The 18711-nt window shown below is 44.5% G+C and overlaps 1 protein-coding gene across 1 annotated transcript in view; it reads left to right on the top strand.

Annotated features, from left to right (window-relative positions):
• Window positions 1-16467: 16467 nt before the first annotated feature.
• The window catches only part of PDZD2 (PDZ domain containing 2), a gene marked incomplete at both ends in the record, with an annotated part of 144023 nt that continues 141779 nt past the window's right edge, over window positions 16468-18711 (top strand). The window contains one exon of the mRNA XM_082012980.1: window positions 16468-16946. Coding sequence (XP_081869106.1) covers window positions 16468-16946 — 479 coding nt within the window. The remainder of the gene's footprint in view (window positions 16947-18711) is intronic.

Raw genomic sequence — 18711 nt, 5'->3', positions numbered from 1 at the left:
TGAGATGGGTTAAACAAGGGCTTAATTTTTTTTTTTTTTAATATTGTTACCTAGTGTATCAAGCCTGTTCGAAGAAAAGTAATCCAAAATATCTCTTGGCAGATTATGGCTTTAAGAAAACCTATTTTAATTCTGCTTCTTTCCTTATTGGATTCCTGTTACAGTTTGGACTTGCACGCTTTTTGTAGAAGTGGTGAGAAATTTCTATCGGTGTGTTTTGTCGGTGAAGAATAGAGAGTCCGTAAAACAGCTATTCCTCACAGGAAAGCCTGCACTGGCAATTCGTACGGGGTGTTGTTTCTCACAACAGGCAACACCTCCTGTTCTGGCTTGCCTCCTGCGAGGCACGCTGGGCTTTTTCCACTGGAGCGAGGGCTGGCAGGATGAGGATGTGTGGATCATCAGTCTTGTCTGCAGGAACAGTATTGGACACCCAAATTCTTCAGCTTTTTAAGGCCGAAGGCAGGGAGAGGGGCAAAAGAAAAGGAAATATTTTGAGATTTCTTAGTATAGTTCTCTGGTACTTTCAGAGCTGTACAGATGTTTTAATCCAATTTACCAGTGAATATGTCTTTTTAAAATACTGGGTTTTCCCAGTGGATGAGAATTCCAATAACTCTACTTTATTGTATTTTTAGGGTTTTCCATCTTGAGGCTGGGAATCTGGCTTCAGTTTTCCTTTTCTGAGAAAAGCACTGGGGCATTTAAATAATTCAAGGGAGAAATTATATGCGCTCAGCAAACAGATGTCAAAAAAATGAAAGAAGCCTCAAATCTAGGCCTCCAAAGTCACTTTGATATATTTCCTTTTTAAAGAATGTATTTTTAATTAGCTTTTAGAAACAAAGTGCCATGCTGACATATACATACTTGCCCAGCGTTTCATCATGGGACAGGACAAAGAAAGTGAAAGCAAAGTTACAAACTATTGTGCTATAAGTGCTATAAATAGATGCTATGATACTGAATTGCTTCACCTCATAAAGCCCAGAGTACAAGACTGTTGTATTGCTGTTTTCCAGATGATATGAAGATAATTAAATGAGTTTCTATGTTTGCAACAACAGAAGTTCATACAGAAGCTCTTCTGGCACTGGTAAAAATAAAAATAAAAAAGGAGAATTCTCTTTTCCAGGTAACAAGAGTGCTGTTCTAATTGTAATTTGCAATTATAATTTCTGATTTGTCTTTTGTGGTCCTATTTAGCTTGTTTTCCTACGAAATCATTTCAGGGGTGAAGTTTGTATTGTGGCGTGTCTCTGCCCCTCTCCATGCAGCAGAGACACAGGATGGCTCCTGCCCTGGGTATCACCTAAGTTGTCAGCCAAAATATGAAGCAATGCAGTAATCTGAAGGGAGGCTTGCATGTCTTAGTAGAATTAATGGAAGAAAAGTAGATGACAGACAGAAGAAGACCTTGCCTTCCTCAGGTTGGCATTGGAGGGCTCAGGGCAGGACATTTTGAGGTTGCTGAAAAAGCTGCTGTTGCCACATGGTTTCTTGGTGTTGCCACATCATTAGTTTGAGTTTGAGGTGTTACAGTCCTGCTTTAGTGCCTGGCTGGAGCTCTGAGACAGACCGATCTCCGACGGCTGCAGATGTGAGAGCAGGGATGGCGCGGGGCCTCCACGGTGCTCTCACTGCTCCTCCCTCGGGAAACCCCTCCACACATCGGGATCTCCTCTGGGTTTTCAGCCAGTTTAGGAAGACTTTGAAGGTGACTGAATAATCCAGTGAGGGACAGAGGTTGCTATGCCTTCCATCTGCACCTCCAAGGGTGGATCACGCTCAGAGGGGCAAATTCTTTTCTGCCACCAGCTGCCATCAATGTGCACATGATGGCACATGATTCTTTCTGAGTTTGTCACCAGTCCTCCTATTTTTTGTTTCGGATGAGGGTGTTGCTTAGGTTTTATGGGGTCTTTTTAAAGTTGAGTGACACCCTGATCCTCCTTTCCTTACCTGCCCTGCCCAACCTGGACCACGCTAGCCACTATTTGAAAAAAGCTGATGTTTAATCAGGTCCATGCTTGCTTGTTGCCAGAACGGGAGAAGGTGAGGCTAGCAAGGCAGGGAAAGGTGTACGTGCCCTGCCTGGTGCTGGGTAGAAAGAACAACACTTCGTCATGCTCTGGATTTCCTGGCTGCTGGGTTGTCAGTGCTTGCTGGCAACTCCTCCTGAGCTTTCCTGCTCGGGAAGAGCGGTTCTTGCTGCAATTTCAGAGTATTTGCTTCTCTCTGTTGTTTTTCTTGTTGGCGCTGGGTCTTCCCTGCCTGGGGGTTGTTCATAATGAAACATTAATCACCACAGCACTAAAACTGATTTTTTTGCTTAGATACATAGTGCAGTGAGGCTATCAAATCCCTCTCTTTGGCAGCATCTTAGTATCTTGCTTGGGATGCTGTGATGACTTTGAAGCTGCAAGTGTTTAAGAAAAGGGTTTTCAAATATAAAGAGGTGGGTTGGATTTTCTTGTGATGAAATACATGTTGAATATTATACATCATACAGTCTTTTGGAATATTCTTGTGACAACATACATATATTTTAGCTCCTGATCCCAAGTGTATTTCTAAGCACATGATAGAACAGATGCATTGTAAGTCAGTTGATATAAGCAGTATTACATAGCTGCTTAAGTGTTTGAAGGATTACTACTTTAGTTTTCAGTATCTTTAGTTTTCAGTATCAGTATGCTGCTCTTGCTTTTTTCTTAAATAAACAAAAATATGTATTTAACTTATAATATTCGAGGCCAACATTTCAGTAGCACTTTTTTAGTTTTAAAAAAGATTGTTTGGTTTAAATGAGGCTGACTTTGAAGCTCGAGCTTAATGGTAGAAGTTTTGAGGGGAAAACAGGGGTGTGTGGTGGTTCTGTTTTGTGTCTTTTTCTTTTAGTGGTTATATCCTGTTACAGAGAATGATTATGATGAGAGCTTACGTGGGGGAGTCAGCTTGTTGCAGGTTCTTAAATCTTTGGCATGTTTCTGAAAGCCCACCTGGCTTCTTTTAAATATGACCTGCTTTTACACACATCTGAACACCATAATACATGAAAGTGCATATAATGTTTCTGTAAGGCTAGTGTATGGTTAATATACAGATAGTGTATAGGATGGGAAAGATTATTATGTCTGTTTGCTCTGAATGGAGTCACTCTTTTGTTCTTTCAGTCCAATAAAAACATTGTCTCAGAAACTTGAATATTTAAAATGCCCGAAGGCAAGACCTTCCAGGCGTTGCTCCTTGTCTTTGCAGAGACGATGACTGCATAAAAACACGTGATTAGTTAAAGCATTGAATCATTATTTATAGACTACAACATTTATTTATGTATTTTAAATTTGGGCTCAATTCAGCACTGAAATCTTTTAGAGCACCAAAGAGATACATGAGAACTACCATGATGGGGACTTCTGTGCTTGAAACCTCTGCCCCAGACTGTGTGAAGATTTAGTGAGATCATATGTAGTGTGAATAGTTAAAAAATGAGTCTCCTAACCAGTATGTGGTGGTAACATGGGTCCCTGAGGAGTGATACTGATGTCTGCACAGTGTGTATCTGGGTTGCGGCATCTGGACTCTGCGGAAGCTTGTGTGGAGACTTCCAGGAGGCAAGAGTCTCCTGAAGTTATCCTGAGAGTGCCCGCTCTACTGGTTGGGTGTAGGTTCTACAGTCCTCGCAGAAAATACTTAATAATTGCCAAAAACATGAAAAAAACCCCTTAGATTCTAACAAGCTGATCTTGCTCTATCTCTAGCCTGCACTCTCCCCTCCTTTTTATTAACAGGTAATTTTCAGTCAGCCAGAAAAACTGTTGGAGAGGCACTGGACCAAAGGCTGCAGTGTTTTACCCTGTCCAGCTATTGCTGGAACCAGAGGACCATCCTGGGCTTGGTTGTGTGAAACCTCAGAAGCAGTTATAAAATTCGGCCACCTCCAAAAGCACAGTCGCACATTGCCTGAGGAAGGTCAGAGAAGGCTTGGGCTGCTCTCACACAGGCTTTCTTGGTGAGCACTGCTTATGTCCTCGGTGTTAAGGCAGCTGAACGTAGTGTGTTTGCTCCCAATGACCATGCGGTGGTTTGAGGCTCCTGAATCCCAGCTCTGAGAGGTCTGGCCGCGGAAGGAAATAGATGCTGTGGTCAGCATCAGCAGCATCTTGTCTCTGAGCGGTGACAGCTCGTTGCTTCCAGCGAGTTTCTACCAGCAGTGTTAACCTTCAATTTGGGAAAGAAAAATGCAGTCTGGCGCACATGCTTTGGGAGACCGCTGTAGTTCAGCTGGAGTTTGAGAAGCCAGAGGCAGGAATGGCAGGGTTATCGTTCAATGGCTTGTGTCCTTCAGAGGTCACAGATGAGCCCTCGTTGCCACAAAAACCTTTGGATTGACTTGAGAGAGGGAATAGGAGCTAACCTAAAACTGCAGAGTGCAGAGACTGATGCAACCTGGAAGGTGGAAACCCTGCATTTCAGGTGCACCATGCTGCTGGTTGTGGTCTAAGCAACGTCCTGATTTCAGAGATGCACTCCCTAAGATAGTAGTGGGTAGTTGGCTTCATTTGTGCTTTTTGTTGCCTGACAGGGCTGTTTGGGGGAAAGCTGAGCTCTGCCAACGTGTCAAAGTGCTTCACACAGCTAAATCAACCCTTCATGGAGAATGAGTGAAGTGTGACTATGTAGTGTTGAAAGCAAATGCAGTTATTGCCTCCATGCAGATATTGGTGATAGAGTTGTAGACTGTTATCTGAACATCCTTAAGGATGATTTTTAAAGGAGATGCAGTTTACTGGGAAGTGAAAGAGAACATTGGTGATGGTAAGTAAGTGAGCAATGTTACGAGATCTGGCAAAGCCGAGATAGGAAGGATCTTCTCCAAAAGTCCCTTCTTAAGCTCTACTAGGTTGGTTGGGAGCAGTCACGGTACGCTGATAATTATTTCCAATGCTCAGGTTGGATTAGAGCTACTTAATGGATTTTGGGAATAGTGATATGGAATATGACTTGTTAAATCCAGTAATAATAGCAACAATTTTGCTGTCTTAATTCAGAGTTAAGAGATAATAGAAAACAGATTTTTTTTTTTTTTTTAATGTGGCCTTTCCAGTAACACAGTAAAATCACATCCGTCCACCTTCCAGTTGTGTCCAGTTTAAAGGGTTTTAAGCTCTATGTTTTCTTGGTGCTTATCAAAATTTAATTTAAACAATTTGTTAGGTGCATTTGTTTTTTTAATATAGAGTTACATTATTAGAACATCAGATGTTTGTGGTTTGTTTGTAATTCTGGATTCATGACTCCTGCAGACAATGTGGTCCAAACTTAACATGTTATTTGCATTTTCTTGTTTTATGAATAATTATTGCAGAGGTCTTTCCCACAGGAAGGTCTTGAGAAGAGTGGAAGCATTTAAAAATAATTACAGATCTACAAAGCCTTTTTTGTCTCTTATTTGATGTAAGTGTTGTTTTCAGAAAGCACTGGAGTGTGCAGTAAATTCCCATAGGAGTGTTCAAAATGTTACATGGAAGCCCAGTCCTTTTCTGAAGAAAGCTTTTCAACTGAGAAATTTGGCGTTGTGGCTATCAAGGTGGAGGTAGATGAGTGCATACTTGGAGGTCATGCAGGAGCAGGTGACATTAGTGAGGGCTTTTGAAAACTGGGTCACTTTTTTAGATGCCTAAATGTAAATTTGAAGCCTAACTCTGTTACTTATGTCTGCAGTTTTGACTAGTTCTCTGTGTGCGTGTGTGTGTATGAGAGAGCTGTGCTATTTTAAAACTTGGTAAGGGATGTTTCTAGGAATCTGCATACTTAAAATTACATTTCCGCTGTGGTTACACAACTGTAAAGTAAATCCAGAAAAGCATCACTGAGTTTAATTATGCTACTCCAGGTTTTCGCTTCTATAAATTATGTCAGAAACGAATTCTGAATACTCTGAAAATTCACAGTGGTGCTTCCCAGCACCAGCTCTGAACCGTTCAGCAAGTGGAAGAGATCCAAAGGGTGATTAGGCATGTTGGCGTACAGAGGATGCTGAAAAATTGCAGAATTATATGAGCACCATTCTTCAAGAAACTCTTTAAATACAGCTCTTGTTCCCTTAAGCAAGCTTTCTCTGTTCTGCCACAAAATTGAGTAGTCTTTAAGGGCTCATAGGTAGAGAGATATTTTTAACTACCTGACAGCTATAGAAGTTTGCTTTGATATAGTCCGGGACATTAGATCGCATGAGAATTAGCTGATTTTAAGTCCTGTCTTTGAAATAAATAATTTCATTCTGGTTTAAATTAATGCAAGACGGCAAGCTTATCTTCGTTCAGTACTCAAAGTACACTCAGCATAAAAGAATACTGGAAAGATTTAAAAAGACATTTAGAATTTGTAAAGCTTTTCCATCGTCACACCTGACCTGGAGTTGGAGAAGAGGCTGGCTGCTGGAGAGAGTTTGTGCAAAAAGTGTGTGAGGACTAGAAAGAATAATTTGATCATACTAAAGGGCTTCTTTAGTGGTGTCAGAAAGAGTTCTAGATTTGAACCTCTTGTTAATAATGGGTGGCCAGACGGATGCTTCTTTCCCTGCCATTTATTTTTTCAGTTCGTCTGCGTCATGGATACAGTCATCGGTTAGAGCCAGGCAGTCTCTCCAGTTTAAAAGCTCTCTGTGTCTGTCCCCAAATCTCCTCTCGCACCACAGCAGTTTTGGCAGGTTGAAAAGTATGCTCAGAAGGTTTCCTCACTTCCTGAGCTGGTCAGACAACCTAGTTGTTGTTTAATGCGCGAAAGACCTAAAACCGTGAAGCTGCACCATCACTGCCCTGGCTCAGCATTTTCTTACCATGTGCAATGCAGCTGGCTTTGGCTTTCCCTGCTTTCCGGCCGGGGCTGGCTGCCTGATCGCCGGACTGTCCCAAAAGGCATCGCACTTGCTGTCCCCAGAGGACATCAGCCGTTTGAGCACAGGCAGCGACACGGAGCGAGGGAAGGACTCGCGTTGCCTGACCTTGGTGTGGTAGCTGGAGCCTTTGAGAAGCACCACACTTCCAAATTTTACTATTACCTGCAGACATACAGCAAATATTTTTTTTCGGCATTCACCTATTCATAGTATTTTAGTAATATCAGTAAAACCTCATCATATTCCTGGTCCAGTGGGACTACTTTCCAGGATATCACGAACTCTGATTTCTGGTATCATTTCACACAATATGTTTTGGAAATGTGTCTCTTTGTATGAGCTCATTTATGTTGTATGGACATAGAAATAAAGACAAAGGCAGCAGTGGATGGCTTCGGGGCTGCAGGAGCACCTCCTACCAAGGGGCAATGGTTGGTTCTGTGAGAACTGAGGCAGCTTCCCCTGAGCAGCACTGCTAAAGAGAACTTACACGATGGCCTTTGAGGTCATACTGGTGGTGAAAGCCTCTGTAGACCTTACAGTGGTGTTAAACCAACTGTTCTTGGACTGAGCCATCTGGTGTTGTGGTGCTGTCACCTTGCGCTCAGATGATCCGGAGCAAGGGTAGAAGGAATTAGGGGAGCCTTGCTCCCTTCCCACCGTCCTGGGAAGGATGGCCTCACCCTGCCTGCCCTGTGCACAGCCGAGCAGGACAGGCAGTGGGTAGGACGGCAGTGGTGAAAGGGAAGGAGGGCTGCTCATCCTTGTGCGGTGTGTCTTTTGCCAGTGTTGGTGCCTAATGTGAAGACACGGTCCTCCATGCAGTGCCTGGCAGGGGCACCTGCTTACAAAATTTTCCTGTGGTATTGTGGCTGCAGGAAGACTTCAGATAAGGCTGTATGGGATGCATACTTTTTGTAGCTCTATTCCCTCTTTATAAAAATGGGTACAATCCCTTTTCCTTAACTAAAGATTTTACTAATTGCCAGCAGTTCGGATGCCAGGAGAGCACCTGGTAAATAAACACCTCCTATAGAGAGCCATTTGTGTGCATTATTGTACTGGTGAGGTTTTCAAAACCAATCCAAGTATAAGGCTAGGTTTTTACTTAACTGTTCTGCCCCTTTTATTGTATAACATTTCCTGCACAAATTTTGCATTTCTACACTTGGCCATTTCAGTGTCCTCTTGGTGAACTACTCTTTGTTCTCAGGGCTTCCTTGGGCTGATACTGTAAACATCCTGGCAGTTACTAGATTTTTAGGAACTCTAGATGTTTGCACAGGTCTTTTGATTTTTGATGTAGTCAACATAAATACTTGAAAATCAAAGCAGTTAAGAAAGCATGGCAGGGAACCGTTCTGCAAGAGTTGATAGTTTGCCACTGCCTTTATTTATGCTATATTAGATTTTTTTCCTGTGCTTAATTTGTCTGGTTAACTACATGTTTTAGAGTAGGATTCATCTGATCATATTCCGATATTTCTATTTGACTTAGCCACACATTTTTCAGGCAATGGAGCAGAAAGTGCATTTGAAAGATGTTATGCATCTAGTCTGAAAATAAAGATCTACAACAGGTCAGATAGATAACCATTTCCTAAGAGTGCCTGTTCCTCTTCTTTGGCCAGAAAGGGAGCCCATGGTGACTGTCTCAGATGGGGATTCAGCTGATATGAAGGAACAGAAATCCCAATTTTCATGTCCCTGTATTCCTGTTGGTTACTTGTGTTGAGGTCAAACCTGAGGCTGTGGTTTGACTGTGCAGTAAATCCAGCTTTAGGGCTCCTACAGTTGGATTAAAAGCATTGAGACCATGAGATATAAAATGCTGACTGCTATAAAACTCACTGTCAATTCAAATTTGTTCAAACCCTCTCAAAGCCTGCCAGCGTAAGTTTTAAATATTTATTGCCAGGTCAAATATCACTAGTCTTCCTGTGTCTGGCATAAAGCTGACCTGTAAATGTGCACTCTGGCTAATTCAGCAGAAACATAACCATGTGCCTGGATCTGATTTGTACCACTGGGTAATCCAGAATAAAACAGATTTGCTACTGTCCTGAAGGATTTCAGACCTTGGACTGTTACAGCAAAACCGTCTTTCAGCAATGGCATATCTTTTAATGAAAAACCTCAGTTCAGTTCCTAGGTGTTTTTTTTCCCATTGTTACTTTTTTGCTATTAGTGGCTAACTAAAAAGTAGAAGAAATGAAAGATACACTTGAATATAAATTAGTAAATGAACATCTTTTGCTGGTAGTGGATTTATTTCTCTGGTGCCCAAATGCCCAGATGACTTCAGGAAAATAAGTACAATGCCTTCATCTATATATAAAAGATTAACAGTGTCTGTCAAACATAACCTTTAAAGCAATTATAAAGTGATCTCACTCAGGGGATGAAAGGAATTTTTGGAATAACTGTATGTATGTTTTTCTGGAGATTTAGACTAGGCTGGAAATGCCAGAGGGGTTATCCTGGAGGATTGCGTGTTGGCTGTTTGCACAAATCACCTTTTAAATATTGGTAATGGGACATTTTAATGACCCTCTATATTTCCTTTTCCCCCTTGAGAAAGTGATTATTTGCGCTCTTTACATCACTTCTTTGAGGATGATGTAGGAAGAAAAAGCTCAGCTTGTCAGAAAAAAAAAGTTGTTTATGCCCTGAATATCCATATATGCTTTCTGAGAGTTCCAGTCTCATCTCATTTAAAGAAAATACTCTTATTCTTCCATAAGCAATCATTTAAGATAGCTCTTCCCTAAGAAAGCCTAAAAGAAGCAACATGTCTTCACCGACATCACTTATGTTTAACGCGGCATTTTGAACTAAAAGGCTGGAGATGAAGAAAAAAGTGTGTTAATTCCTGAGCCATAACTAAAAACTTTCACTGGGGAAGGGAGAAGAAGATACCCAGCTCTTTTACATGGCTGGTATTTCAGCCTTTGAGAAGCACATCTTATGTGAGAGTGATGTGTAGAAGAACAGCAGGTAAAGGCTGGTTTTTCTGGCTGTAAATACTCCAGGGATGAAGGTGAGAAGAGCTGATAAACAGCAAGAAGAGCAGAGAGCTGTAGAAGCTACATGTCTGTGGTTATAAACTGATTATGAATACATTTAAGCTGGAATACAGACCATTTCCAGTTATATGGTGTGGTGAGACAGCTTTCCAGCAAAATAAGAGAGACATAAATCCGCTTTACTTCAAGTTAAAATTTGATGAGTTTTACTGAGTAGAGGGTGAAAGAGTTGCTGTGATAGCTGGGGACCAGATTTGATGATGCTCAGCAAGATCCTTGTGGCTGCTGGTTGGTCAGCGAGGGACCAGGCTCTCTGGGCAACCTGGGCCAGTGTTTCACCACCCTCATCATCAAAAGTTGCTTCTTTAGATCTAGTCTAAATCTGCCCTCTTTTAGTTTAAAACCATTACCCTTTGTCCTATTGCAAGAGAACCTGCTAAAAAGTCTGTCCCCATCCATTATAGGCCCCCTTTAAGTCCTGGAAAGCTGCAAGAAGGTCTCCCCGGAGCCTTCTCTTCTCCAGGCTGAACAACCCCAACTCTCTCAGCCTGTCCTCACAGCAGAGCTGTTCCATCCCTCTGACCATTGTTGTGGCCTCCTCTGGACCCGCTCCAACAGGTCCATGTCTTTCCTGTGCTGAGGGCTCCAGAGATGGATGCAGGACTCCAGGTGAGGTCTCAGCAGAGCAGAGCAGAGGGGCAAAATCCCCTCCCTTGACCTGCTGGCCACGGTGCTTTGGGTGCAGCCCAGGACACACTTGGCCTTCTGGGCTGTGAGTGCACATTGCCGGCTCATGTCCAGCTTTTCATCCCCCAGTACCGCCAAGACCTTCTGGGCAGGGCTGCTCTCCAACCCTTCATCCCTCAGCCTGGATTGATAGCGGGGGTTGTCCCGACCCAGGTGCAGGACCCTGCACTTGCCCTTGTTGAACCTCATGATGTTCACACGGGCCCATTCCTCGAACTTGTCCAGGACCCTCTGGATGGCGTCCAGGACCCTCTGGATGGCATCCCGTCCCTCAGGCGTGTCAACCGCACCACTCAGCTTGGTGTGACCTGCAAACTTGCTGAGGGTGCAGTTGATCCCACTGTCTATGTCACTGATGAAGATATTAAAGAGTACTGGTCCCAGTACGGACCCCTGAGGGACAGCACTCGTCACTGATCTCCATCTGGACATTGAGCTGTTGACCACTACCCTCTGGATGTGACCACCCAACCAATTCTTCACCCACCAAACAGTCCTCCCATCAAATCCATATCTCTCTAGTGTAGACAGAAGGATGTTGTGGGTGGCCATGTCAAAGGCCTTAGAGAAGTCCAGATAGACGACATCAGCAGCTCTTCCCTTGTATACTGATGTGGATCATAGAAGGCCACTAGGTTGGTCAGGCAGGACCTGCCCTTGGTGAAGCCATCCTGGTTGTCTCGAATCACCCCCCTGTCTTCCGTGTGCCTTAGCATAGCTTCTAGGAGGATCTGTTCCATGATCTTCCCAGGCACAGAGGTGAGGCTGACAGGTCGATAGTTCCCAGGGTCCTCCTTGCTACCTTTTTTAAAAATTGGTGCAATATTTCCCTTTTTCCAGTCTCCAGGCACTTTGCCTGACTGCCAGGACTTGGCCCTCCTGACCTCATTCGTACACAACCAGGCAGCATCCCTGTACTCCTCCCAGGATACCTGTCCCTGCTTCCACTGGCTGCGCGTTTCCTTCTTGCTCTTTAGTTTACCATCAGGTCTCCACTCAGCCATGCCGGTCTCTTTCCTTCCTTTCCTGATTTCTTACACCTGGGGATCGAGAGCTCTTGCACTCTGTGGAAAGTGTCCTTAAAGATCTGCCAGCTCTGTTCTGCTCCCTTGCCCCTGAGGGCAGTTTCCCAGGGGGTCCTACTGATTACCTCCCTGAAGAGCTGGAATTTTATTCCAGGCAAGTGTCAATGCCAGGGTGGGCATAAAATCAGAGTCTTTTGTACATAAGTCTTGTACTTAATGTGAGACTGTGGAATGGTTTGGCAGATCTGTTACCTACAGAAAGTAAGCAAGGCAGTGGTGACTCCAGTAAATTTTCTCACGTGGGTCTCGAGTCTATTTTGGTGGAAGTGAAGAGCAAAAATCAATTTCATCTTAGTGTTGTTTGCCATTTTTATTAAGCAGATCTGTTTTTTCCCTTGATGAACAATTTACCACCTTTCTTTTTTTTGCTCCCATTGGCATCAGACAGCCTGAGCTCCTCTTCTCACCAGCACAGAGGTGTGCAGCTCAGTGCTGCGCCGCCTGTTTCATCGTAGGAAGGAGTATTTCCTATTGATGCTTGTCAAGAGTCTTTTTTCTGAAGCCAGAAGGTTTTGTTTGAGAAAATCAAATCCCTTGAAAGTACTGTGTAATTATCTACACGATTATCTTAAGTGTCTACCATGGCTCTGCAGTGAGCTCAGGGGCGTAGACAGGCAACTTGCAGCATATCGACACCCGCAGTTTTTCCTGTGGGGAGGAGGAATGGGGTTTTGAAGGCTGCCTGCCTCCGGCGGGGTGCAGCAGGCCATCATTCTCTGTGTCTGGAGGGAAGTGTGTGCATGCAGGGGGAGAGCCCCCCAGCAATGCAGCTAAATGAATGATGGATGAGTTTTGTGTGGGATGCAGATGCCTCTGAACGCCACATGCTGCACAGCTAACTGCAGTATTGAAGCTGAAGTCAACATCAAGTTGTGCCCTTGGCTAATACAGAGAAGATCTGGAGATTCTGGAGCTAAAACTGTGAGCTGCTCTCAAGGAACCCCAAGTTCTCCAGGCTGGAGACTGAGGCAGTGTGTTTGCTCTGGGGATAGTTTGCAAAGAGCAGCCTGTAACATGTCTACCCAATGTCAAAATCAACCAGCTAAGAGCAAAACTCCTTAAATTATTAGGCCAAAAAAGGCCTCAAAAGGTGATCTGGTCTGATCATCTCTAGAGCTTGAATTATTTTGAATCCTGTGTGGTTACTGGGAGCCCTACTGACGTTTGCTGTTGAAGCAATGATAAGGGTGTCTTTGTCATAACTCACTGCAGAGACCATGAGTGTTGGAGACTCCAGTCACCTCAGACAGTGTCCTCCAGTGCTTTGTTATTCTTTATCCTTATTAGTGTTACCTAACCGCTAACCTAAACCTACCCTGATGTGATTCACATCCATTACGCCACCATGAGCAAGGGGAACAGACTGCTGTTTTCCTGCTGGTAACTACAGGACATTTTTAAGTACATGAGGACCTTTAACTTGTGTTCTCACACCCTTCCTGCAATGTCTTCTTCTTTTTAGCCTGGCAAGCCCTCATTTCTTGAGCATTTCCTAATAAGTCACATTTTCTAGACTGGTAGTTGTGTCAGAGCTCTGCTCCAACTGGGCAGTTTTGCTGCTGAGACCTTCCCAGCCCTGCGTGAGGCTACAGAGATCCAACACATGCCTGGTAGGCTTTGTCCCTCTTGACACATCTTGGGACAAGAACCCTGTTTTCCCCCAACAGCTAAACTTTATTGTCATGAACGATTCACGACAAACCCTGCATTTCTTTCTGACGATTTTCTACCTAGCCAGCCCTATCTATGTGTGATTTTCCTTCTGTAGTACTCAGCACTTGTCCTTGCTGAACTTTATCCTAATTTTTAGACAATGTTTTTTGATTTTTGCCAAGATGATTTTAGATGCTAATCCTGTTCTCCAGCGTGTCTGCAGTCACTCCCAGCTTCGTGTAATCTGCAGATTTAATAAATGTTCTCTTTCATCGTCCAGGTCACTAATGAATGTGCTGAGCAGAACTAGACTATATAGATCCAGCAGGGCTCTGCTCACAGTGTCCTTCTGTTTTCACAGAATATCATTAATAACTACTCCCTAGGTATGGCTTTATAGTAGTCTCATTTAATCATGTTTCCCTAGTTTATTTATGAGAAAGTTGTTTGAGATGGTGTCAAAAGCTATAATAAAGCCCAGATAAATGACATCTAACAACTTCTCCTTTATGAAAAGAAATTAATTTGATTTGATAGGATTTTTTTCTTGTCTCTTCTGTATCTGCTGCTTGTATTTTTGTTATCTTTCACATACATGCAAACTGTTTCTTTGTTTCTTTTAGAGTTTTTCAGAAGATTGAAGCTAGACTGACTGATGCAGCATCCTTTTGCTGTTTCTCTTTCTACCCTTGAATTCAGGCACTGCACTTGCCTTTGTCCTGACTTCTGGCTCCTTACCTGTCTGAGGTCTCACAAGTGACCAGGAGGGAGGTATCTCAGCTGGCTCCAGCTGGTTTTGTAGGGCATTTAAAAGGTGGTTTGTCCGACCCTGCTGGTCTGGAAATACCTGACTTGGACAGAGGACTGATTTCGCCCTGGAATGGGCACAGAAGAGGATAGCATACCTTTGTAATGATAATGTGTCATAGTATTAACTGTACTCATTCCCTGTGCATCATAGGCAATTTTAACAAGGACTAAAGCAAAAAGTCAAACGAGCATTGCCTCTTTTGGTGTCATTTTTCAATAACTTTCTCTCTATTTGAGCAACACTTTTTCAGACTGTCTTCTTGCTATTAATATACATATAAAGGGTAACAATTTTTTTTTCCTGCAAGTTTCATTTCATTTTCATGCCATGATGTTTCTAATATTTCTGCCTGTGTGTTCACACTATTTTTTAAACTCCTGCTCAGTAACCTTTTAGCATTCTTTTTTCTTGTCTTTGAGGTAAATGAAAAGCTTGTGTCCTGGTTCTTCTTCTGCATTGAGATGTTATTGTGCTTGTGCTTTTTAAGCACAAAATATTATTTCTTCGAGAAACTACATCTCACCTTGATTTTATTTTTCCTTTAAACTCTCCTCCATGAATTCTTGCCTAGCAGGTTTTTTTAATGAAGCCAGACATTTCAGTTTTGCTGTCCCAAATCCCTTGCATGTGGCAGATTTCATCATTTCACAGGCACTCTTTACGCGTGTTTCCTTCCACCTTTTTACCCCCAAAGCATCCCCCTCTGGAGGCACTTCCCTACTGATTACTTGACCTGCCAGTTATGTGATAATATTGCTCCAAAGGCACCAGGATTCTCTGTCTCCTGCTGCTTTCCTTTCCTAGCAGATATCTCATACTTGTACTCTGCCATTATCATTGAGTCAGTTGTTATCAGGTAGCCTGATCCATTTAATCTTCTTGGTTTGAGATGTGTTGTGCCCCCCCCCCCCCCCCCCCCGCCACCGGTTTGTTTGGGTTTTTTTTTTCTCCTTTTATTGTTAACCAAGAATTTAGCAGGTCTTCCTCCTCTGTGTTCTGGCCCTCAGAGCAATTATATGCATCATCCTTGGTATACCAAGAGATGCTGCCTCTATTTTTTCTCTGCTGGTCCATATATAGGAGCAGATGTGCAGGCTGCAAGCTCAAAGCTGCTGCCTTCTTCTGCCTTCCTGGTGCACCGCTCACTGAGCAGCATCAACTGCTAGAAGATAACTCCCAAAAAGAAACCCATCAACCAGACTTCACTCACATCAGGGTTTTCCTTTGTTTCATAGATCCTAATGATCCTAGAAAAAAAGCCGTTCTTAACCTCTTGCTTGCTAACCCCCAGCTCTCGCTGCCTCCGGGCTGCCTGCGTGCTGGCCTCTCCAAACGGCAGGAAACGGGGGAATTCGTACTGTAAGTTACCGCGGCCAGTACGAGGGACCCCGTTGCCTGCCCTTGCTCTTCGTGGTTGCTGCTGCCCGTCCCTCGTGCACCTTGGTGGGGAGCTAAGTCGGAGAAGTGACTGGATTAAGCCTGTTCCAGCCCCAAAACCCTGGCGTGGAGGAGGGCAGAGCTGCCTTCAGCAGCAGCATCGACCAGCATCAGTCGCTGGTGAGACCAGTGTGGTGCCGTGCCCCGCCAGTGGGCCTTGCAGTGGGCGCGGCTGGAGCGTCTCCTCTGCTCGGGTGACCGGCCTGGGGCTGCGGCAAGAGCATGCCCACGGCTCATCAGTTCCCCTTTTTATCGGGGAGGTCAGCCGCTAATCGTGACCTTTTATTCCCTTGCTGAGAAGAGCGGCTGGTGCCCTCAAGTGGTAAATCGCAGAAGAGGAGCGGCTCCGGCCGTGCAAGCCCGGCTTTGGGCTCCTGCCCCGGGGGAGATGCTGGCCTCGAGCTGTTGGATGCCTGCGATGCTTTTAGCATTTCTAACCATGTTGTTTCCCCCTTGCAGGACAAAACGGTGTGGTGACCGTGGTGGGAAGGAGACATTGTTCCCAGCAGAGTGGGGACCCCGACGGCAGGCGTACCCGGACAGCCACAGACGCTCCCCACCGCTTCACCCACTGGCTGACCTGTGGAGCCAGCTGCAGCGGTTTCACACCAAACACCCTGTCTTGACTGTGTTTTTGGTCAGTTGGAGCGCAAAAAAGTCCCTGTGAGATTCGATGGGGCTTGCTTCGGACCCGCAGCCCCACTCCAGCATGGCCCCAGGGGCTGCAGGCAGCCGCGGTGGGCGGCGGAGCCAAGGTCCGGGGAGCTGATCGGGGCCGGAGCTGCTGCTGTGAGCGGATGTACGATGCCCATCACGCAGGACAACGCAGGGGTCTTCCTCCCCCTCCTGTGCCAGTGGCTGCAGAACAGCCGTCGGGAGGGGGCCGAGGGTGCCGAGCAGCAGCTCTGCCGCTCCGCCGTCCAGAAGCTGAGCGAGTATATCCAGCTGAACTTCTCTGTGGACGAGAGCAACCTGCAGCCAGGGAGCTGCGGGGCTTTGGATACAGAGATCTGCACCATGTACCTGGCCCAGGAGATGCGAAAGAACGAGGTTCTTGGGTTGAGCTTTGGAAACATCCCTGCTCTGGGGGACTACGGGGAGAAGCGCCGGGGAGGGAAGAAGAGGAAGGGGCATAAGGGGCCGGTGCTTGACGTCGGATGCATCTGGGTGACAGACTTGAAGAAAAACAGCCCAGCTGGGAAGTGTGGGAGAGTGCGCCTGAAAGACGAGATCCTTTCTTTGAACGGCCAGTTGATGGTTGGCGTGGATGTCACCGGTGCGAGGTAAGGATGGAAGAGCAGCTGTCGGCGACTGCCTCTCACGGCACATGGTGGTACTGATTTATGTCCAAGAGCAAAGGTTTTGATCTCTGCTTTCAAGGCCCTGGGAGAGCTCTGGGTTCCTTCTTAAGGTCTGTAAAAAATAAGTAACAAAAGCAAATTGAGAACTAGGCTATGTTTGCTACTCGCACATCCACTGGAAAAATTTCAGGAGTCATTGCGTCAAAAAATAGTATGTTGTAAGCATCGGAGGGTCTCCACTAAGACAGGAGTCTTCCTGGGTTTGGATAAAACCCTTTTCTTGGGTAAAAATGAACGCAGACTCAGCAGCACTGGAAGATTTTTTATAGGTGCATCTTATTTTTGTTGAATGAGTTTAGTCGAGGGAAACTTCTTTGACAGCTAAATGTTGTCTGAGACTTTTTCAAAGCAAGACATTTTTGTGTTTTCCAGATTAGAACAACTTCATTTTAATAACTTCCCTTTGATTTTATGGCATTTGCTCTCTGTTGCTGTCTCCTGTCCCAGAAAACTTGAAACCTTTAAGAGTTCAAACCAGAAATGAAGGTTCTTGCAATGATATAGACTATTCTTGCTTTTTTATTTCAGCTGCTGCATGCTGTAAAATCAGTTATTGGCTCAGCTGTGCTCTTTGTGGGCCAGCAGACTTGCTCACATTTCCCTTTGCAAAGGCAAAGACCTTTCTCTGCTAAAGATGAGGATGCAGATGTGCATTCATACCTGAGGTTGCAATGTACTGGAGTACATTAAATCCTCCTCCTCTTGCCAAAGGGGGTTCATCTTGGGGATGGACTGTTTTGGAAACAAAATACTGGTGAAGTTGCCCTTCTTTAAAAGGAAATTCTGTTGATCTGCAGCCTGGGTAATCCAGCATGTTTTTTAGGACTTGGGAGCAAGACCATCTAAGAAAGTGCTCCAGCAAGTGAGATTTGCAACAGGGGCAAATAATAAGTTTTAACTGAAATAAGCTGCATACTGGGGGGGAAAAAAAAAAAAAAAGAGTTGAATCTTTATGGATTCATCCAGTAAGAATACAGCATTGATGGGAAGACTCCTTGGTTATTTATCTGCTACTTTAGTTATTGGGCTGCAAAGGCAATGGGCCTCATTGGGGGTAACACTTGCAAGTTAGAATCCTGCAAAGTGCATGACCTTTGCTCCCAGCAGGCAGTGAATGCGGCAGCGGTTTGGGGTGACCCATCACCCCTGATTCTGCCATGTGGCGGAATAAAAGCAGTGACTCTTCAATCTGCGAGTGCTGGGAAAATCAACCTGCCTGTGGTTTTGCAGGTGTGATAACAACCCTCTGTAATTTCAAGCTTGTAGTTCAATGACTGTATAAATATTGGTACTGTGGCAGTATCAATCAGTGGCAGCCCCAAATTTGAGAGGTTTTGTGACAAAAAGCAGTTAGTTTGCTGTTTTCCCTTTGCCAGATGTCACTGTTCCTAAAATCCAAGGGAATTGCTTGCAATGGCCAGCAATAATGTTATCTTATTACTAATGCAAAATGAAAGATACGGAGTCCAAAATGTTTGGATGTCTGCACTTTTTGTTCTATCCCTGAAGGCTTCATTTTGGGCTTGTTCCTTTATGAAAGCTCTGTTATTAGACCAGCAAGTTGTGACTGCTGCTAATGAGAACCAAGTGCTCTGTTTTCCCTAGTTGAGATTTTTCTTTTGGCCATTATGAAGGCAGAGTTTTGGTGGTGTGGGGCCAGTGGTGTTGTTCATAAGATCCTGTTTTG

Source organism: Phaethon aethereus (assembly GCF_964289735.1).
Source record: "Phaethon aethereus genome assembly, chromosome: Z".
NCBI lineage: Eukaryota > Metazoa > Chordata > Aves > Phaethontiformes > Phaethontidae > Phaethon > Phaethon aethereus.
Note: the sequence above shows the minus strand (reverse complement) of the source record. Positions and strands in the feature narration are given on the sequence as shown.